The sequence below is a fragment of the Triturus cristatus genome, chromosome 8 (assembly GCF_964204655.1).
Source record: "Triturus cristatus chromosome 8, aTriCri1.1, whole genome shotgun sequence".
NCBI classification, from domain to species: Eukaryota; Metazoa; Chordata; class Amphibia; order Caudata; family Salamandridae; genus Triturus; species Triturus cristatus.
This window is the reverse complement of record NC_140591.1, coordinates 1,479,939,819-1,479,962,745: the sequence shown is the minus strand read 5'-3', so window position 1 is coordinate 1,479,962,745 and position 22,927 is coordinate 1,479,939,819. Positions and strand designations below refer to the sequence as shown.

Sequence of the window (22,927 nt, the reverse complement as noted above, 5' to 3'; positions counted from 1 at the left end):
GGCAATCTGGATCGGACAGTCCCGTGGTAGGACCGGAGCCTCCCCGGAAAGCACATATACACAGGATTTCGCCCAGTTGATGACAAGGCCTGAATTGCGACCGAATGAGCGCAAAACATCAACCAGGACGATCAATGATTTACGCGGGGAGGCGAGATACAGGAGGATATCATCAGCATAGAGGGACACACGGTCCTCATGTTCAGGGGTCCAGCGGAGACCACGGATGGAAGGGTGCCACCGCAGCCACTCCGCCAGGGGCTCCAGGGCCAGTGCAAACAGGAGAGGTGACAAGGGGCAACCTTGTCGCGTGCCCCGCCCCAGCGCGAATGGGACCGAGACTCGCCCATTCACCACCACCTGCGCCAAGGGGCCCGAGTACAACAATTTGACCCAGCTAATAAAGCCCGGTCCAAATCCAAATTTCGCCAGCATCGCCCAGATGTATGGCCACTCAAGCGTGTCAAACGCCATGGTGGCGTCCAAGGACGCCAAGATGGCCGGCTCCCGCACAAATGGGACACGCGCGAGCACACCGTGCAAGCGCCGCAGATTGAGCGCCGTGTTGCGGTGTGGTATAAAGCCAGATTGGTCTTGGTGGACCAAATCGCCCACCACGCCAACCAACCGGTTGGCCAACACCTTGGCGAGGATTTTGGGCTCCGCGTTCAAGAGCGAGATCGGCCTATAGGATGCGACCCATTCACGGGGCTTCCCCTCCTTGTGGATCACCACGATTGTGGCCAGACGCTGGTCCGGCGGGAGGGAACCCTGCGAGTGTGCCGCCAGGAACATCGCGCGCAGGTGGGGCGCCAACACATCCGGGCGTAGCTTGTATAGTTCGATGGGGATACCATTGGGGCCCATGGCCTTGCCGGATGCAACCGAGCGAATAGCCAAGGCAATTTCGTCCGAGGTGGGAGGAGCGTCCAGCGAATCTCTGTCCTCCACCGTAAGGGAGGGCAGTGCGATGTCCCGAAGCAGGGCATGGGAATCTTCCTCCGAGCAGGGGGAAACCGGGGAGTAGACTTCGCGGAAATAATCCGCAAAGCAGGAGACAATGGCTTCCGGCTCGGTGACACACGCACCATCCGCACTCTCAATCAAAGGAACCACGCGACTCGCTCTCTCCCTCTTATCCAACCACACAATCAATTTGCCAGCCTTATCACCCACATCATACAATCGCCCCTGCTGCTCTCGACTGAGGCCCCTGGCCGCCTCCGTGACGAGGGCCCGATAGGCCGCCTGCTTTAGGTGTAGAACATGCAGCTTGGCATCTGTTACCCCGCTCCCCAGGTCATCCTCCAGTTCTGCAATCTCGGCCTCTACCCGGGTCACCTCCTCCCGCTCGCGCCGCCGGGCATGGGAGATAAAGGAGAGGGCCTCCCCTCTAAGAACTACCTTAAAAGCCTCCCACAGGGAGATGGCCGAAGGGACCGACCCCACATTCTCGTCGAAATAACGCTGTAAGGATTTGATCAAATCGGCACGAATGGTGGGGTCGCGCAAATACCATGCATTGATTGGAGCCACCCTGCCATCCCCCCTCGGGAAGACATCGAAATGTAACAGCAATGGGGAGTGGTCTGAGATACCCCGCGCCAGATGGCGCACCTCCCCCACCCTCCCTGCATGGGCCGCCGGGACAAGGATGTAATCAAGCAGCGAGAGGCTACCATGGGCGCCCGAGTGGAAGGTGTATTGCCGCTGTGCGGGATGCTTTAGTCGCCAGCAATCCACCAGGCCCAGCGTGTCTAAAAGGCCGGGCAGCCACGCCTGTGCCCGGGGGAGGTCCCTGGGGGGATGGCGATCCATAGACCCAGAAGCTACCGCATTAAAGTCCCCTCCAACCACCAGCAGGCCACTCGGAAGGTCCAGGAGGAGGCGACCCAGGTCCGCAAATGTGGTGGCTTGTAACCCAGGCGGGACGTACACTGATATCAAAATAAACACTCTACCCTCCATTCTTCCCACCAGGACAGTGTAGCGTCCCCTCTCATCATGGCGCACCTCATCGATCTCCAGCGGGAGCGAGTTCTTGATCATAATACCCACCCCCCGCGAGCCCGAAGTGAAGCCAGAATGGGCCGCCAAACGATAGCCCCGCCGATTCATTGCCTGAAAGGAGTTACCTATAAGGTGTGTCTCCTGCAGGAAGACAACATCTGGTGAAATACGTTTCAAGTACTGCAGGACCACACCACGCTTAATCCTATCCCCCAGGCCGTTAACATTCCATGACAACACAGTCAAATCCCTACCCCCCATCATACGTCGAAACAATCGGTCGTCCCCCACAGAGCATCTTAAAAACAATACAGTAGCGGGCTTGCCTTGCGGTGCAAACAAACAACACACCCCCCCCACCCCCCCATCCCAACAGAACTCCCCCCCCTCCCTGCACCCCTGCATGAGCCCAGACAGCCCCCCCAAAGTGCAGTGTGCCTGTCGCCCCATAGCTAAAAACTAACTAGTCCCCCAGAGGAGGAGGGAAGCCCCCAACAGACCCCGCACGACCTCCATAGGAGGGGAACATATGCAATCAATAAATGGGGAAGGGACATCGTCCAGAGCAAGGCCTATTCAGTCACCCCTCAATTCTGATCCGGCGGGCCCTCCTCGCCAGCCGCGCCCCCCCCACCCCCCCCGGCCCCGATCTCCAGGCAGAGTGTCCAACCAGTCCCCAGCCGCCTCGGGCCGGTCAAAGAAGTGCGTGCGACCATCCACCTCCACCCTCAGCTTAGCTGGAAAAAGCATTGAGTACTTAAGGTTCAGGTCCCGTAGGAGACGTTTAACACCAAGAAAGCTCTGTCTCTGCTTCTGAACCGCCGGAGTAAAGTCTGGGTAGAAATGCACATCCATGTTGTCGAGCTTGACCGGTCCCTGTTGCCTGGAGGTCTGGAGGATAGCATCTCTGTCCCGAAAGTTAAAAATCCGGGCAATGAGAGGCCGCGGCGGGGCACCGGTCTTAGGTCTGCCCCCAGGGACCCGGTGAGCACGCTCCACCGCAAAAAGCTTACTCAGCCCCCGGGGCTGGAGATGGGTAAGGATCAATTCTTCCACAAAAAGATCTGCCACCTCCGCCTCTCGTCCCTCCGGCACTCCCACAATACGGACATTATTCCTCCGGGCCCGACCCTCGGAATCCTCCAGTCGCCGGTCCATCAGGGCGCTCGCCTGGCCAAGCCGGCGCACCTCCTTTTGGAGGGCCACCACGTCCGTCGTGAGGCTCGTTGCGGTGTGGGCCAGGGAATCGACCCGGTCGTTCGTTTTGGACAAGTCTGCCCTCACAAGGCTCACATCCACCAGGACCGAGTCTATTTTTTGCGCTAGGGTGTCGAAACGCTGGTCCACCGAGGCCTTCATCTCTGCGATGGCGCCCATGACGTCCCGGAGGGTCAGATCCACAGGCTGAGCAGATGCCTCCGTCGGGCCCGCCGGGGATGTGCGCGATGTCTCCGGAGAACCCTTCTGGAGAGTGTAGCGGTCCATACTGTTAGCTTGGTGCGCCATGCCACGGCGGGTCGTCTTCACCTTCGCCCGGTCGCCATCTTGTTTGGTGGACATGCTTGCTCTCCCACCGTCGTGCCAATCTCCTCGAACGGGCCGCTATACCAATTCACGGGCTCCGGGGGGGGGCGGGGGCGACCACCGAACCGCAGGGCAACCCACAGCCGGCGGGTCAGCCGGGCACTTGGACCACCGCACCCCGCTCCGCAACCCTACCTCGCTTGAGGGCAAGGAGGGCGCAAAAGCGAAAGTGAAAGTGCGGGGTACGCGAGTCGCCCAGCCTTGCCCGCCGCTGTTGTTCACTTTGTCCCCGGATCGCCCCACTACTCCAATCCGGGGGGCCGGCGGGGAGAAGCCCGCAACCTCCGATCGGTGCTCCCACCGGTGTCCGGGGTCCGATTCGAGCCCGAAAAACGGGTGGCGCCTCAGCTCGGGTTCCCCGACACAGTCCCCTCAACAAGGACAGGATATCGCCAGGATTAATTCAGGAGGTCGCGGAGGTCCTCGGGAGCCTCGCACCTACGCGGCCATCTTGGTTGCGCGCTAGGCTCCTCCTCCGAATAAAATGGTTTTAATGTACAGAAGCAAGGTGGCTGCAGCTTAGTGCGTTTTTCAAAGTCTTTCAGCCATGCTGAACAGCAGCCGTGCTGCTATATAAAGTGGCCAATACATTGACATTCACAAAGACAATAGCTCTGGCATTGCCGAGACCTGTTGGTTTTTCCAATGTTTGTTCTTGCGGCCATTACCTCGGTGAGATACTTCAGTAAGCTGTAGGCACTGAGAGTTAACCTGCCCTTCATGTGCTTCTTCCTGGATAAATTGGTCCTTAGAACTAAAGCAGATTTCCTTACAAAGATGGTCACCACTTTCCACTTGGGGCAGTCCATTAACCTCCCTACATTTTAACCTCGGAGGAGATGAGTTTACACCGGCAGGAACCCCAGAGAATGGTCAATTATTATATTCTATATAGAAAATAGATAGTTAAGGCAGTCTAATAGAGATTGTCTCATCGCTGGATCATACTTAGCATAAAAACGTGCTAGTCTCTTGTAAAAAAAAAAAAAGAATAGGCCTGGGACATAATTATAAATACACTGGCATAACTGGTGTAATTTCGGTAATTCCACGTTACTGTTTGACGCAAAATTACCAATAACGTGATTCCACTCTGCTTGTGTAATTAAGAGTAATTTGGGGATAAAACAATCCTACCACGAAGGCATATTTAGCAACGGTGAGCGGCTACTCGTACTCATTATTTTTGTTCTGCTGCTTTTAGTGCTGTTTCTTAAAACAAAATGCATCCTTGCGTCCATTTTGAACGCAAAAGTGTATTTTGTGCAAAGAAAATAGCGCTAGATGCTGGGAGTAAGTTTGGAGGGGGATTCTACCCCAGCAACTCATTTAGATCTATTACTTAGTATAAAATGCCTTCGAGCTGGCCTTTTGGGCATGAGGTGGGCATTTGGCGATAAGATAGCGCTAAATGCCAAGGGGTAAGTTGGGTGAAAATCCTTCCCCAAGATCACATTTAGCGAGCGACCTTGCTATTCGTGTTTTGTTGCATTTAGAACTATTTCTTAGAGCAAAAAGCCTTCTCCTGCCCATTTTGAATGCAAGGGGCATTTTTGTGTTAAGAAATAGCACTAAACGCAGAATTACTCTTCTCAATTTTACGATTGATCTGTTTCCTCCGCTCCAAAAGGGATAGAAAAACCACTTCTGCACTATTAAGCTTCAGTGATGTCAATCTGGCTCAAAGATGGAGCCCGTGCCCCCTACTGGCGTAGAAAGCTTCCAGATTCAGTTGGGTGCCTGGTGATATTCAACAGGTGAGGAATTTGCAGGTAGATGGCAATCTCTGGTTACTGAAGGTAAGTAACTCTTCTTGTGGTAGAGTCGGACCTTGGAATATGTTTGTCATAGGGAGATGTAGTTTTACTGAGCAACTAATTTGTTGCTATAAAAGTTTTAGCTGCATCCTACGTTGAATATTGCGTAAATTAGCTTTGGTATTGCCTTTAGGTTAACCAGATCCGTTCAAGTTACCTGTGCAAAAAATGTAAAGTCCTGGCATTGTTTTTTCCTTTTAACATAAAGCACAATTCTTTGCACGTACGAATAGAGTATTCATTGTAAAACCCCTTTAATAGGTTAATACAAAAAAAGAAATACCCACCAGCATAGGAGTGTTGGAATTTGCGATCATTTTCAAATGCAATTGATGTATTTGGTATTTATTTTAGTAGTATTTTCCCATTCTGTTTTTCTTTTCTTTTTGTTTTGGTTTGTACTATTATTCCCCACCCCGCAGATCAGGTTGCAGCTGTGGGATACAGCGGGTCAGGAGCGTTTCCGTAGCCTCATTCCCAGTTACATCCGTGATTCCGCTGCGGCTGTAGTAGTTTACGATATCACAAGTAGGTATACCTCTACTGGGTTTGTTGACCTTGTTTTTTTTTCCTCCCCTTCCTTGCTATTATTTTGACTGACTTTGCTAGGTACGATTGCAATTATGGGACACAGCAGGTCAAGAGCGCTTCAGGAGCTTGATCCCTAGCTACATTCGTGACTCCACTGTCGCAGTTGTTGTTTATGATATCACAAGTGAGTGGAGGGACTTTTTGACTTTATAATTCTTATCCATCAGTAGCTGCATGCTTAATCACTGCCACTGTTGCTTGTTTTTTCATAATTGATGGGGGAGGGGGGAGTAGCAGTTTAATGCGTACAGCTTTGTGGGGTTTACACGTTTAAAAAAAAAAAACTGTTAAATGATTGTGTGTGCAGTACAAAGCTTAAAGAAGAAGGGCGAGGAATGCCATCTCTTTGTAATTATCTGCGTTGTCTCTCCTTACTGCTCTACAAAGGCTCCAGTCTTTTTTCCTAACTTTGATCAAACCCTTAGTACTAAACTCCCTCAGTATAATCTTGTCAAATCTGCTGTCCAGAAATAATGCTTTCTCTGTACTCAATGTTTCTTTGCTTGATTCCTAGTCTTGTTTTTCATTTAAATACTGTATTTTTCAAAATCACAGCGTGGTTGTCTGAAATGCCAATCTTGGAGTGTTTTTGTGGAAATGTCTTGTTGCAAAGAACCTATTAGCCTATGGATTCTACAAAAAGTAGTCGTTTACCTCTGTGTTATTGTTGATTTTTCTAAGTTTGTGCAGACAAAATTTTAGATTCTATTAAAGTTAAGGAAGCAGTATATTCATTCTTTTTTAATTACCAGGCCCTCAGCAGCAACGAAGAAAAAAATAGTTAAGTAATGGTACCAAGTAATATAATTCCTCTGTGCGTGATCCTTTTCAGTGTTGTGCACAGGAGAGAAGTAGTTCCAGGCACTGTAGTGAGTAACAGGTGATAAGAGGTATCTGGAGGGCCAGAGTTTCAGGGCAGTACTGGGAGCCAGGACCAAAGTAATTTTAATGTCATCAGACTGCATGGCCCTGCAAGAGTGTGGTGAGTTCAATCTGCCCAGAGCACAGAGGAGCATTTATGGAGCAGAATAAAAGAGGAAAACACGAGAGAAAAGAAGGGGGGGAGAAGAAAAAAGAGAATAGAAAGAGGAGAGAAGGAGATATACAATCACTAATCCCAATGAAGGCAGGACCAGACCCTGCACTGTTTTGATAGGGGATCTAGGGCCTCTAGCTTTTGCCAATGCAGTTTCAATTTCGAAAATCTCCCTCATCAAAGACCAAAATTTGTTAATGCTGGGGGGTGTGGCGTGTATCCAAAAGTGGGCTATGCATAGACTGGCGCAAGAAGCAATAATAGAGGCTAATGGTTTCGTAAGACACCCAGATTCGAGAAATAGTCCCAACAGCTCTTTCCCTGAGATAGGAGTATCATAGCCGATCCATATTGACAGGGCCAGAGCGATGTTGGGCCACAAATCCTTCAACCTGGGGCAGGTGAAAAACATGTGATGTAAATCTGCAGCATATTCCTGACATTTAGGGTAACCGGTCTTAGCAGCAGTTGAATTATTGACCCATTTAGAGATTCGCTCTGGAGTGTAATATAACATAAAGATAATTCTATGTTGTAGTTTTAAATTAACAGACGTTACTGCAGAATCAATAGTTTGAAGAGACTCTTGTATTTCCTCCCTTGAGATATCGGAGGCAAAAACCCGACTGAGTTTGGCAGCAATTTGTACACCGTCATCACCCACTGCCCCAATAAGTTTTTGATAAAATTATAGGCAGGATCTCGGATGAGCTAGGCAGCTAGGATAGCCCCCGACCTCGAGTAAGATAGTCCCTAATTTGCAGGTATTTAAAAAAAATTAGTTTGTGAGGTTGAATTCTTCTTTTAATTACGAAAAAGTTCGAAAACGCTGATCGTTATACAGCTGGTCCATCCGCATTAGACCCTTAGACTGCCATTCTTTCCTGATATGATCATGGAATGTATTAGGAAACAGAGGATTACCCCATAGCACCGTATATTGGTGCAAGTCAGCTATCGTATAAGTTTTGCAAATTTCACGCCTGATTTTAGTAATGCCTCTGACTACTTTAAAACGAACTCGCTTAAAATAGTTGGAATCAGACGTTTGATATAATAGAAACCCGGTGTTTGGCCCGCACGCCAACAGGTATAAAAACCCGTTGGGATTTTTATCAGCTCCTCTAAGTAAACTTTGTATCCGTCTGATGAATGCTGCCCAATAAATAAAGCTTGAAATCGGGAAGATTAAATCCACCCTGTATGTATGAAAGTTTTAGGAATCGGATAGCTCTTGTACCCTGTCGATATCCCCAAATGAAGCTACCTAAGACACTATCTAGACGTTTAAAAAAGATGATATAATTAGTGGGATAGTACGAAACAAATATAGAAATTTAGGTAAAATATTCATTTTAATCACATGACACCGCCCATAAATACTGAGAGGGAGAAGGTGCCAACTCCGTAGCTTCTCTGCTACTTAAGTAATGTGTCATAGTTTAGTAGAATGATTTCATTAACTTGGCTGCTAAGACATACCCCCAAATAGATAGCTGTATTTGTAATATTTGTAACTACAAGAGTTACTGGGGGGGAGACTAATTGAAAGTTTAGAATAGTCTGTATTTTATGCAAATTTAGCTTGTAGCCAGAGAAAGAGCCGAATCGCTGTGCTTCATACATGATTGCCGCCATAGCTTTAACGGGGTCGGCTGAGAAGATCGCAATATCATCCGCGTAAGTGGTTAACTTTAAATTTGTCCCATTCAGAATGACTGGATCGATATTGCCATTGACCAGTAAGTGTTGGATTAAAGGCTCAATATAAATAGCAAATAATAAAGGGGAAAGAGGGCAACCCTGGCGGGTCCCTCTTTGAACTAGAAAAGAAAGTAAAGAGAGCCCATTGAGTTTGATTATAGCTGTTGGATGGTTATATATTTTCTGTATCGCCGAGATAAATCTTTGACTGAGGCCCATACAGGACATAAATATCCATAGTGTTTCCCATGTCACCCGGTCGAAAGCCTTCTCTGCGCTATTGGTAGATATGAACTCATATCGTCGGTAGGCTTCCCCTTTTTTGGGAAAATAACGATGTTCGATATATTCCAAGAGTGAGGAACGTCTTCTCCCTGAAAGATAGAGTTGCATACCTTAAGGAAGATAGGGACCAGTATATCTTTAAAGATTTTAAAAAATTCCAGAGGAATCTTGTCCTCGCCGACGGCCTTGCCAGCCCGCAGAGCATTTATAGTATCCTCAATTTCATGTGCATCAATGTCTGCATCGAGTGGCTCAGATACCATCGGACACAAGGTTGACAACTGGCATTCCTGCGCGTATTCTAAAATGATCTGTTCTCCAGAACTACCTGAGCCACTATAAAATTAGCATAGAATAACCCAAATTGTTCAACTACATGCGCAGATCTGGTATATATCAGGCCATCTTCCCCCTTAATCATTTTTACATGGGTTTTAGCACTTTGATCAGCAATTTGATTGGCTAAAAACTGACCGACTCTTTCACCGTACTCCTACTGTTTGGTCCGAAACTTGTGATAGTTATTAGCGACTTTGTCTTTTAACCGTCTTTTAAGCTTAGCCCGTGATTCTACAATCTTTTGGAATAGCAAGTGTTCAGTCGCACTCTTTGTAACTATAGCTGCAGCGTGCTGATGCTCAAAGTCTAAGCACCGTTTTTGCTCCTGGGCCCACTGTCTAGAATCAAGCTTATTTTGTCTTATGATAAATTGGAGTATGCCTCATCTAACATAAGCCTTTGAACAGTCCCAGACAGTTGCTGTTGATGCCGAACCCATATTAGAGTCAATGAACTCGCCGGGTGCACTACGCATCCCCTCTATATAATCCGAATTGTTAAGAAGATGTCTAGGAAAAGAAAAATCCCTAGTTGGTGCTTGTGTGCTTGATTGTATCTGTGCTGTTAAAATGACAGGGTTGTGATCAGAGGTGACTCTAGGACAGACTGCCACCAATGCATTTTCCAGGATAGAATATTTGGCAAAAATCATATCAATTCTAGAATAGTGCTTATGGGGAGATGAGAAAAAGATGTAGCCTGGGACATTGGGAAGTAGCCTCCTCCAAGAATCTTCCAACTGATGCAGATGTAAAAGCTCATGTATGGCAGTTCTATTTTAGCACATTCTGGCGCTGGCAGATACATTAGTGGTGTCCATCCTCCTATCCATTATACAATTGAAATCGCCCATCACTATCTTATCGCCAGGCCATTCTAGTAGCTCTGAGCTCACATGATAAATAACATCTGGGCAGTCTGTATTGGGACCATAAACCATACATATTGTAAACACATGCCCATAGATCAGGATTTGTGAAATTGCCCACCTCCCCCTAATGGCTGCAAGTGAGCGAGCAACAGTAGTCTGACAGTCTAGAATTTAACAACGCCACCCCGCGGATAGATACTGTTTGCGATGTGCATACCATAAGGTTATATCCCAAGTGTTTAAAGAGTGCTTTGTCTTTATAAGCAATATGCGTCTCTGCCAACCCTAGTGTATTGGGCTTAAAAGTGCGTAACTCTTCCATTACTAATCGTCGTTTCCCCGCTTGATTCAAACCTTCTACATTCCAACACATACACTTAAGTTCAGGCATTGTGAAATAATCAAAATCCGGATTCTATTATGAATACTTAATATAACTAGCTCCTCTGTATATTGCTCTGCATAAATAGTGGTGTGTAACATTTCAAAACTGTGGCTTTTACCCCCCCCACTCCCTCAAGTGACCATCCCTACCTAAGCCTGCGCCCATCCTGCTCCCAGTTCCTAGAGAAAGGAATCGCCCCTTTCCCTGCTGTCGCATAATGACAGCATGCAAAGACACCCTCCCAAGGCCCCCCCTCCAAACCCCCGGTGATACCCGTTGTCCCCGACCCTGTACGTCAATCATACCATTTAGCATTGTAGATGAGAAGACCCCCATACATGTTAGCAAATAAGAAGGAAGGAGACCTAAACTGGAGAAGAAGAAGAAAGAAAAAAAAAGACAAAGGAGTAAAGAGTCTCTTAGGAGTGTCTGTTATAGTATCCATTATATATAAAGAAAAAAATGTTTTATTTCCACTGAGACATCCTCTCTTAGTTACTGCAGTAGGCTTAAGACTGTAAATGCTATTTGCCAGCCGATTGCCATTTCCTCAACTTGTTTAGCATCTTGGTCATCGAAAAAAAAATATTGTCTGCCATCCTTAACTACTTTTAGACGTGCAGGTTCTTGCAAGAACACCTGCGATGAAACAGCCTTGAAAGGATCTATTAGTTGACGGAACCTCCACCGCTTATCCATAGTTGCCTTGCATAAGTCAGATCGCACAAAAATAGTCAGTGTCTACCTTGAGTGGGGTTGCAGGACGCGCCTTAAAATATATTGCTTGGCGCAGGAGAAAATTGCCTAGAAACACCAGGATCGGTAGTGCAAAGTCTGCTTTAGATTGATTACCATTATCAGTTTCAGTCTCTCAGGGTAATCTATGTGCCCTTTGAACTTGGGTGTCCCTATCCCAGTCTGCGAGATCGGGGAAGGCCTTTTGAAGCAGATTGACGATGAAGGCACAAGGATCGCTGCCTTGTTTGCCCTCAGGAATACCAAAAATGTGCAGATTCTGGTGCCTCTATCGATTTTCGAGATCTTCAATCCTGAACTGTATTCCTGACAACTGAGAATCCTGAGTTTTGACGAGCTTAACAGTAGATGTATTGGCTTCTTCCACCTCCAACACTCGTTGTTTTAAGTCAGCGACTTCGGAAGAGAGTTGGGCGACCTTGGATGTGACCTCCGCCAATGCTTGCTTGATTTCGGAGCTATTAATTTTGGCCTGTTTCTAATATTCTTGGGCTTCTGCTCTCTGAATGTTTAATGCCGTCAGAATACTGGAGAGGGGGAGCATCCTCTCCCGTACCGTTGGAGTTCTTGACACCCGTTTCTAGTGGGATCGGAGGTGACACCTGAGGATGGAGAGCAGGAGAAAAGACTGAGGATGTTGAAGATATGGGTGAGACAATACTGGGTAAGGTTTCAGGCCTCTCCAACGGGACCGATGAGAGTTGTCTAAGGCTCCCTCCATTACCCCCAGAGTCTACTTGGTCTCCATCAGATGTTTCAGTCAGGGAGGCCGTTAACTGATTGACATTTGAAAGTCTTGAGATGATAGTTTTGACCTCTCCCTTAGTTGATACCCACTTACGTATAGGGCTGATCCTAGTCTCAGCCTTGGAAGCATTGAAAGTTGCAAGCTTAAGTCGCCCCATTGCCTCAGTTACTTGCTGTTTTACCCCTCGTCCACGCCCTTTGCCTCTTTTAAGTTTTTTAGGCGTATTTAGATTCTTATTTTTCTGAGCCTTTGCCCCATCAGAGGCATTACAGCCATTCTTTGTACTGGACAGCAAGTCCCTTATTGAGTCACGCTGTTCAAGATCTAGCGCCGACTCCATTGGAATCTGAGCGATTAAGTTTGGGACTGGGATATTACTGGTTAAGTCTCTATTTGGTTAGCAAGATGCTCTACTTCCTGGCTGAGAGAATCCCTATGATCAGCAGTGGTAACAGTGGGTAATGCTGTATCTATGACGATATCACTCCTGGCCATATCATCCTGATTAGTACCGTTATCAGAACCATCCACTCCACCTCCCCTTCCGTCTGGTCTGTTTGCTCCATCAGTTTGGTCATTTGGAAAAGGTCTTGTAGTGACAGTCCCATCAGAGGATAGGGTATTTGTAGGAGAGGTGCTGCTAATTAAGCTAATTTTACTATTCGATACAGGACTAGCACAGCTCCTGCCTCCCTGCACTGCAGTGTTCAACACCTCTGCCATTAAGAGACCTGGAATGGAATTTTCAGAGCCACATGTACGGAGGATTTCATTTGCGTGACCAGATTGCAGTAGGTTTAAGATAGACTTCCCCATTTGTGAACCAGACCAAGACCCAGACCCGCGTTGGATCCCTGCTTTAAGTCTGTTACCGGCGACTGTTTGTGAAGTATGCACAGTGGAATGTGGCTCACCAGTTGTAAAAGGAGCCGTATTGCTTGCCCCGCTCACCCAGGTATTTCCTGTTATCCCAACGCCCTTCTTTCTCCTTATCTTTGCCCCCCACACGGAGTACTTCACTTGTTTCCGCCGGTGTAGAGATTTAATTGCGTCTGATTTTGATGTTGCGTGGTGGGGCCATTTCTTGTGCAGTTGCTTTCCCTGGCAGATTGGAGGAAACCGGGCGAACTATGAGAACAGTTGAGGGGGTTTGTGGAGTATAAGAGAGCTGGAACGGCCTGGCCAGGAAAGCCACCGGGTGCGGCGGCTTTGAGAGACCCTTCGGTTGAGAGTAGAGATGCGGCACATCCGCTGTTCTTATTGTAAAGAATAAGGGATAAGAGTTAAGTGTCTGATAGATGTAGGCTGTGGTAAGAGCTAGACTGGAGCCCAGCCCAGCGAAGCAAAACAGGGCAACAAGGCAAACAAAAGTAGTTCGTATTGCTCGAGGAGGTCTCCTAGAACCAGAGTAGCAGATATATGCCCAGAATCAGTATTAAAACAATCCGTGGAGGCAAAGTACCACTCGGCTCCACAGACTTACCTGTCACTTTTCCCCGAGGCCTGGCCCGGCCACTGCAGCATAACTGATGAAGCAACTTCCGAGGTCAGTAAACCACCAACACCAGCTAGCGTCTGGTCAGTAGGAAACCCCGGAGGCAGGATCCCAGGACTCTCGGAGGAGCCGCGGTCCACGGCTGAGGGAGAGACAATGGGAGCAGCCGGGGGAGGTAATCGAAGGCAGTCTGAAGAAAGACAGAAGCAAGTGAAATCGGCCGAAAATAAACAAGTGAAGCAGCCCGGCAGCTCAGCAACTCGGTGGGACCGATCACGGTCCAGAGGCGTCCTGCAACTTAGTATTTTCCAGCGGCCCCCGCAGCTTCGCGGCGTTTGACGGGCAAATAAGCAAGCGATAGGGGCAGCGGTATCGGGTATCGCAGCTTCAGAGAAGGCTCCTGATCTTTGAGCAGCCCGCCGATTTGTCTGCAGGGGGGCACAGGTAGAGAGTCACCGGGGGATTAGCGGAGGAGTAGGGAGAGCGTCAGTGCGTTCGTGGCATCACACTGCACATCCTTTCCCCCTCAGAACAATTGTGAGACAAACAGAGCAAAACAAAGTACCATGGTTATCGATATAGCATGGGCATGAAGGGGGAAATGGAAGCCCAAAACATAGACAAAAACAAATGGTAACCTCCTGAAAAATCCACCTTCTAATCTCTCCCGTCTACAATGAGGGAGGAAAGGCACCAGGTAGGAAGTAACCCCTATTTGGAGTAGGATGTACATCATGCCACAGCCCCTGACAGGAAATCAGAGTGTGTGATGCTTGCACTTCATATCTTGAGAGACCTGGGTGGCCATCTTTAGGTGGGGTCCTGCCTGCCTAATATTTTACGGAAGTGGCTGCGTAAATGGAGAAATTGTCCACAACATACCAGTAAATTGCTTAATTGAAGTGGAATTTGTGATAAGTTGTAACGTAACCTGACAGTAGTTCTCCCTAACTGAAATGTAATAAAATTGTGTGTAAAAATTAAGTATGAAAGTTCTCCTCGTGTACAGCTTTGAGATACAGTTGGCACTATAAAACTATCAATAAATAAGACCGAACAAGATAAAAGTAAATTGGTAGCCACGCCCCTGCAATTCTGTAGAACAGTGATATAAAGCAGGTTGCAACTACCAGTGAGATACAGTGCACGTTTAAAACTGTAGGGCCAAATTATTTAAGGTTTTTGTCTTCTCTTTTTAGAAGGTGAGATGTGGGAGTTTGTGATTCCAAAGGTAGGCAAGGATTTGCAATCTGAATAGCTGATAGCTAAAACTTCTATGTTCTTTATCAGTTAATGAACTGTCAGTATAGTTCATATTAAATAAAATTCTACTTGAACCTTCCTTTGTTCTTTTGCTCAAGTATCTTCTGAAAAGTAATATCAAATGAGCAGTTCTTGAGTTACTTTGGCATCCACAATTGTAGGTAAAGCATTGTCTGCCTGTTGAATGCTGAAGAGGCTCTTTGTTGCTATGGGGCTCTCTTTAATACAGCATTATTGTGCTGCTTTAAAGTGGAGTTCATGAGTAGCCCATAACTTGGGATGCACTAGACCTGTACTGAGCATTGGTTTTAGAAAACCTTTTCTTGGAGAACCAAAGATCACAGTGAAAAACATTAAAGCTGTTACACATTTTATTATGTGAATTTCGTCTGGTGACTGTACTAAAATCTGAAGTAGCTTAATTAGACATTACCGTTGTGATATTCATACCTACGAAAATGCCTAAGACTGCATTTGGAGACCAGTTTAGATGATCTGTCTTTACATCCCATTCAACTCCATAGTCCTTGAAGCAACTTCCTATCCACATAGCAGCCTCCTATTTACCAAACACTGTTTATTAGGTCTCGCCTGAGCCAGCGCTGCTCTCGCGACAGCGTTTGTAAAAGGGGGATCTGGAAGTGCAAACTAGTGCTTTTCAGGCCTCCAAATACAGTGCATGTGCGCCGGGCGCGCGCACCATTTGGCAGCCTGAAAAGCACTGCCTGATCACTTTCACGGCCGCTTTGATGTCCTCAGTGAGCCGCGCGGCCACTGAGGACATCAAAGCGGCCGCAAACGTGCACACCATTTGCCACCCCCTTCCTGCTTGTTTTCAATTCCTTCCCAAGTAGTTTCTGTTCCAGGATAATAACGTTGTCGTTTTCGGGAGTGTAACAATCCCCCTGTTTAATGGTTCGTAATATTTAAATCCCTTGGGAACCGGTGCTCTAACCCGAACTGGAAGCCGCACAGTCAGTTTGTCCCTCTTGGCATTTTATCAACATTCCTAGTGTGCTAAATGATTTTTTTAAGTCGCTTAAACTGAGGGTCCCTGCTGGCCGCGTGCAGCAGCAGTCGGTAGTGGTGGATTTGCTCCGTCTATTTGCTAGAGCAGTGTACAAAGTGGGATTAGAGCCGCTTCAGACAGATCGTGCCAGGGAGCCGGTGCTGTCGTTCCGCCACCGTCCTAGCTTCCAGCTGCAGGAATGGCGCACTGTTACCCTTATCCATTGCTGCAGTTCCTATTTTACAGGGATGTCTAACCTCTTCCTTTCCATAAGCGTTTTTCGAGGACTCCTGTTTTGTTTGTTGCTGCTGCAACGATGAACTGTCATTCTAAACGGTGATTTATAGATCTATATTTCATCAATAGCTCTATAGGAACAGCTGTTCATCATGCCTTATTAGTTTCAATACACAAGTTAAGAGTAGTCTAATTTTTTTTAGCCTTAAAATAACCGAATGTTCGAAAGCTTCTCTTCTCGCCCGCGTTTGAATGTAAAAAAAAAAAAAAAAACCTGCAAAAAAAACCTGCATCTGTTGAATGTGCTTCATCAGGTTTTTAGTTGTATATCCAGGTAGATGAATACATTTTAGATTAAAAATAGAGATTACACGGAAGCCAGCAGCTACGAAGACTCGGCTTTGAGAGCCAGTGGCATAAAGACTTGATCGCCAAGACCTTGGTCCAGTGCACAAACCCTATATGATTGAGGGCCAGCATTTTTTGACGGGTTAGCGCGTAGGTACCAGCCATTGAGAAATGTGATCGCAGAAAAGAAAAATCGCCTGATGGCAGATCTCCCCGACCATGCTGGCAGAAGTCTGTGTGAGAGCAGCCTTGTACAGGAACTCCTTGTCCCGGTTATCCATTTCTGGCAAAACGACCTGAAAATTAGGAAGGCTGTTAAGCCATTGCTTGTTAAACTGTTTTATATTTAGGACGTTGTCCTTCTCATTTTCCAACATATTTTCCAGAGGTCCTTGCATTTTCTTATTATTCTTTTAGTGTCTGCGATAGAAGAGTGCGGGTTGGCGCCTGCCTGTAGTGCTGGCACCCTGTAACATAACTGCAAAATGTTCCAGGTGCTGCGTTTCCACAAACCATTGATTGTTTGAAGCACAAGGGGTACCGTTTTGTCCATCAATATCTGCTTATTTTCAAGAGGGTTTTGCATTTGAGTTTTCTGGAAAACTTGTACCCATTTCATGTACATTTCTACGTTTTAAAATTCGAAACATCTGTTTTTATAGAGAAGTAGCAGATTTGTTTTAATTTTTTTAGTCATTATTTGAATGCACGCTAAACATTTAAATTTGAAACGCTCTGCCCTTGTGGAAGGCCAATTTATGAGAGGTTTTGTGTCGCCCTTGCTCCAAGGAAGGGGACGCAGGATGAAACAAAACCTAGAATGAGATTTACCCAGCCATGCAAAGGCACCTTGCAAAGCCACTGCTTTGCTTAGTAAATCTGGAGTAACGCAAGCATTTAACAGTTTGAGAGGTGAGAATGATGGGGCAGCAGATGCACTGATGCAGATATAGTGAACATGCTGCAGTTAAGTTCAAAAAGATTATGGATATTGTGTTTAAATTTCAGCTAAACGATTCATTCCACAGGAATGAACTGTGCAGCTGCGTTATTGTTGGTTTAATGTTTTCTCTGGAAGCTAGTGGCCAACGTTTGTGCCAGAATGGTTTCTAATGCAGTCATTTTTAGGTCCAGCATAGAGAGCGCATGCTCTTTCTCTTCCAGGCCTATATTATTTTCCTATCATGGGCCTACGGACCACCCATTGCCTACCATTGAGTGCATCTTTTTCAGCTGGCTCCATCGTGTACTTCTCCTCTTTCCATGCTCCTCCCCTGCCTTAATTGGTTTGCACTCACCCTCCCTGCTTCAATTGTCCATGTCTACCCTCCCTCCCATTGTCTGTTGCCCTGCTGCCACCCTCACTTTGTCTGCGTTGTTCCGCTCCCACTCGCCATAATCAAAAAGGCACTATGATGCAGACACTGCCTGCCGCATCATAGTGCTTTTCCCCCCACACGCTCTGTTGGACAAGTTGCTTCCCCCCCACCCTGCATAACTTATGAACTACACGTACCACAAGCATTTGCAATGCAATAGGTCTCAAAATTACGAGAGTTTAAGCTATTGGCATGGTAAGTGACAATGCCTTTTATTTATCTGTTTTAAAAACACATAAATAAAAGGCATTGCCATTTACAATGTCAATTGCTCAAACTCTTGTAAATGCGAGACCTATTGCATTGCAAGTGCTTGTGCCACTTGAAATCTCTCAGAAATTCACATCTAACCAGTACAAGTTCCCTACTCGGAAAGACGGAGAGTCTCGCTTACCATCTTCTCTGTGCAAAAGCCTCTTGTGGACCGTTCCAAAAACGTGATGACCTTAAAGCCTGCCCATTTCCCTAACAGTTGGTTTGCTTTGTCACTCATTTGCCTGCTTCTTATTCAGTAGCTTGCCTTTGTCTTCTTGTTTCTCCCTCCCCCTAGTACTTCCATCGTTTTGGTTGGAAGACTTTTATTCTGCCACTACTTGCATTCACGGAACTATGTTTTTCTTTTTCTTTCAGCACTGTGTGAGTGCACATGTTTTCTAGCTCTCTCCCTAGTGTGCTGCTTTAACACCCCTCCCCCCAATCACTCCCTTCCGCCACCGCATGCTCAGTGTTGCTCCCTCATCCCTCTCACCCAGCTCCTGAATGCCTTATGGGCATTTAGATAGTTTGAGGTCTTGGCATCTGCCAGGCTGCTTTGCTGTGCAAAAAGCGCTCTAGCGTCATTAAAATTCAATTTTTGTTTTGTTTATCGATTCGTATTTCAGCCGGCATCTGGGGTCAGTAAATTAACCCAAAATAAATGCCACATTATTCCCCAGGCACTTGAACAGTTTGGTAGATATGTTCATTCGTAGATTATCACCATGCACTCGCTAGTAAGTAATGCGGGCTCAGTCATAGTGCCTTTGTTCCTTTTTTTATGTTTTTATTTTTTTGCCGATGTTACTCAACATCAGTAAAAAATGTTTTTTACCAGTGCTGCACAGCATCTGGAAATAGCATTGGTAAAGGCAAAAGGTCAATAAGCTAAGACCTTTAGCCTTTGCTTCTTTTCCAGCAGATGTCTTCTAAGATAAAGGGTTTGTCTATTTATGTCAACGCCTTTGTGTCAATTTGGGAACACTCTTAATGATAGCCTTTAAGTTTGTATTTGAATATGTAGGTATGTGAATCTATAAAAAAACAAATATGGTTAGTGAACCTGATATCTGTGGAATCACTGGGGGTACTTCAGTTCTTTATTTGAACTGATGGTGCAGGTGAGACCCACAGGCACTAATTTTTGGAACCAGTGCTTAAATATAATCCTCAGACTTTGACCCCGAATAAGAGAGAGAGGCAGGAAAGGGGTGGGAAAGACCGTGTTGGAAAAACAGTGACAAAGGGAGAAATGTACTCTGCTTTTCATTATTATTTCCTAACTGGGTTAATTTTTAATGTGCAGTAGAAGCGGAGTGCTTTCCTTACATTTGTATCAAACCTACATGTGCAGTAGGGTTTGATGAGAATTTTCAATGCAATGGGATATTTTTAGGTTGGAAACAGGATGGCTTTTTGTTAAAACTGTAAAACCATGTGTATTATGCATAGAACTTGGATTCAGTCTTGAGCTTAATCCTGTACCTTGTCAAAATATACTTTACTGGTATCTAATTAAAATAGCCATAGATTTCGTCTTGTTTAATTTATTTAAAGCACTGTTAAAAATGGCATATCTTTGATCCATATTGTGAGGTAAGCCCTGTTGTGGCCAGGACTGTTTCCATTTCTTAGCGTAGTCCTACACAGTTCTGATAACTGATCTCTTTGAGTATTCCAAATAGTCTAACCTTTTCGTCTTTCTCCGAGTCTTGCATGCAAATGTGGTGCTCCCTTTGTGAAATGAAAAGTATTATTCCCTTGTAGCACTGCCCCTCCCTGCGCGTTTTTTTGTGCCTTGCACCTTAGTTCCTATTTACTGTGCTGCATACTGTTCTGGCAATGGTGTTTGGTTATTGAATGTCCTTTTAGGGGTTTGAAGCATGCCCAGTTCATTGCCATGTGTATTTTCAGTGGCATGCACACCATTCTCTTCTGGATTTTACTCCTTCAGCTTATCCCTTTTGTTTAGGACAGGGTTTTGACCTGCACCTTTTATTCATACATTTGCACCCCAGGGATGGATCTAGGATATGAGGAAGTAATTTTTATTCGCCTATTTTAATACTAAATAACTCACCTTAATCAATTCAGATTGAAGGAACCTCCTACATGTTATAAAGTTGAAATCCTGAAACTCCTAGACAACGTTCCCAGATATTTTTACTTTTCCTTAGTCAAGGCGAACCATTCGTTCACATGCAAAGTGCTTTACCGAGTGGGTTCCAGATATGTAATTTACTCTTAGATCTCACAGGAAAGGGTGTGGTTTATCCAGATTCCCGTATTGACAAATTATAAAATGATAGTTTTGGATTCTCAAGCATCGGTCACCTCACACAGTCCAACAGTTTGAATTATGTGGATGACCAGTGGCTTTATATCCCTTACTGAGATCAGGAGTAGAAGACGGGCCCCTCTATTTGAATGGCATGGTCTTTCTTCTATTGCATGACAGCCAAGGCTATTGAGGATCATTCTTGTCAAAGTTACTTAGCCTAAATGTGGGCCTACCCAAGCACATCAGACATGGTGTCACTTCACGTTGTGATGTATCCATTTTCTCTTGTGGCAGATGTCTTTGTGTGCACTGGTATGCGTTATAGTTCTATCAATGTTGAATGTGCCTCATTTAAGCTGACCTCACCTAGTCCTAACAATTAGGTAACCTAGGATACAAGTCTTTTCTGGATACCATTTCAACAGAAATGCTCTGTTTCTCTTGTTATCGGAATTATTTATTGTGTTTTAAAGTACGTTAAAGAAGCTGTCGATGTCCCTACATTCTTTCACGGACCTCTTAGGACAGGGGCTTGGACGTTTTATTTAATTGGATAAATAGCCCACGCTCTTCTATTCTCTAATGAAGGAATGTTCTCGATGTTCAATTCTAAAACATGTCTTGCCTGTTGAATCCCTGCATGGACAAATGCTACTTCATTTGGAAGTTTCTTTGTCAAGTTACGTGTACAGGCCCTCATTCTCAGAACAGGGCAGTTTGTGCCTTACTCTGTGCCTAACAATTATCACCTTGCAGTAATTTTACTTTGCTGCACCATGACAACATTTCATTTGGTAGCCCAAGACTTTTTTTGCATTCATACGTTTACAGCAAGCTGATCATATCCCAAGTCCTGTTAATAAAACTTTGGTTCTGCATTTACCCGTGCTGAAGCTTCACCTTTTGTTTTTACTTAATGATAAGATTCACGCAAATAGTTTTTGGCAGTAAACATATATGTACTGAAAAAGGTTTTCTATAGTAGAAGCATTGTAGCACCCGGGTTGGGTCCCATCATCACATGGCATTTGCTTCCCCTGTCTTTCACTTTGTAGCACTTTAAATCGGTTCTTCTCTTGCGAAATTGAAAAATGTTACCCTTGCAGAAGGTAATAAATGAGTCGTGGTCCTTGACCTGTACGCTGCAGTAGGTGGATAAACTCACATCTCTATCTTAACTTGCTAGAGGGAGTTGCCGTTGTAGTAAATTCTATTGCACTCTTTAGTACTACCACTGTTCACACTTAGCCTCCCAGAGATTCTGACGCAGGTGATAGATGCCTTCAGCCATGGGAAATCCCCACTGTGTGCCCTGTTGTCCCTTCCTTTAGTGAACACCAATTCCATTAAGTGGAGAGGCTGGCCATTCAGCTCCCATCTGCAGATGAATTACATCAGTACTAGAAAGTGCTTGTCTATTGCATATGATTCCTGATTAGAAACGTTGCACGTTGAGTGGGACACCTCTGCAATAACTGCTGTGCCGCCGCCTTTTGTCATGCACGTATTGTATCTATTCTGATATTCACAGAAGCATTTTGGCATCAGCCACAGCAGAGAAGAAAAAACACTACTAAAAACTAGCACAACAGTAAAAGATCTCATAACGTCTAACATTTTCTGGGCGGGGAGAAACTGATCATTTCTGTCTGTGATGGAGCCCAGAGATAAAAGCATACTACTGCCTTAAACGCAGCAAAGTTTTAGATAGCCAAATGTCCTATGGTAACCTATTCCAGAGTCGAAAACCCTGTGGCTGGAAGATCCTGCTGCATACACTTCCTTCTTTACTTCCTTGAGCGTACGGTCCTCACCATCGGGTAGGGGATAACCCTCTCAGAGAGATTAATGCCCATTTTATAATAAGCCCTGTGGACAAGGCGAGCTACTTTGAACATAATCTGCTTGTTTCCTTGTGACAACCAGCTGAGATGGTATATGAGATTTCATACGTTTTGTACGTCCCGTTTATGGAGCTGCTGGGCCAGGCCCATGTAGATACTGCAACAGATGAGCGTGGGCGCAAACTCCTACCTCTTGACTAAACTTCTCCACATGAAGGAAAGAATACACTTTTCTCAGGGTTTGAGGAAGCTGTATCCTGTGGGCAATACCCTCTGTATTTGAGATTTGAGAGAGGAGGAAAGTTGTTGGTCTAACACTACTCCCCTTTTTTTTTTTTTTTGTACTGAGGAGCCTGGCGTTTTCTTCCCTAGGAGCTGCATGCCTGCCCCTATGACTGGCACCTTGGTCTTATTACCAGTTAGCTTTTGAAAATTAGTGATTATCCAATTTTGTATGCCCAGGAGGGTCTTTTAGCTTGGCATTGAGTCTTGACGAAATATCATGAGCAGATCTGTCTCCCATTGCATCCTGGCCCAAAGGCTTACAAATTCTGCCATTTTTGGCCCAGCCCTTAAATGGCTCAAGGCTTTTTTGAGCGACCGAAGCTTTCAGGTCCTCTGATTCTTGTCTCTCAGCAACTTCTACCATCTAATGCAGAGTCCCACAGGGCTGTTCTTTAAGTCTAACCC

General features: G+C 45.8%; 1 protein-coding gene across 2 annotated transcripts in view; it reads left to right on the top strand.

Annotated features, from left to right (window-relative positions):
• The window catches only part of RAB6A (RAB6A, member RAS oncogene family), a 358,201-nt gene that overhangs the window by 287,763 nt on the left and 47,511 nt on the right, over positions 1-22,927 (top strand). The window contains exon 4 of one of the 2 annotated variants that reach the window (XM_085623332.1): positions 6,021-6,126. In XM_085623332.1, coding sequence (XP_085479458.1) covers positions 6,021-6,126 — 106 coding nt within the window. Of the gene's footprint in view, positions 1-5,833; positions 5,940-6,020; positions 6,127-22,927 lie in introns of both variants that reach the window. The other variant, XM_085623333.1, reaches the window with a different exon arrangement.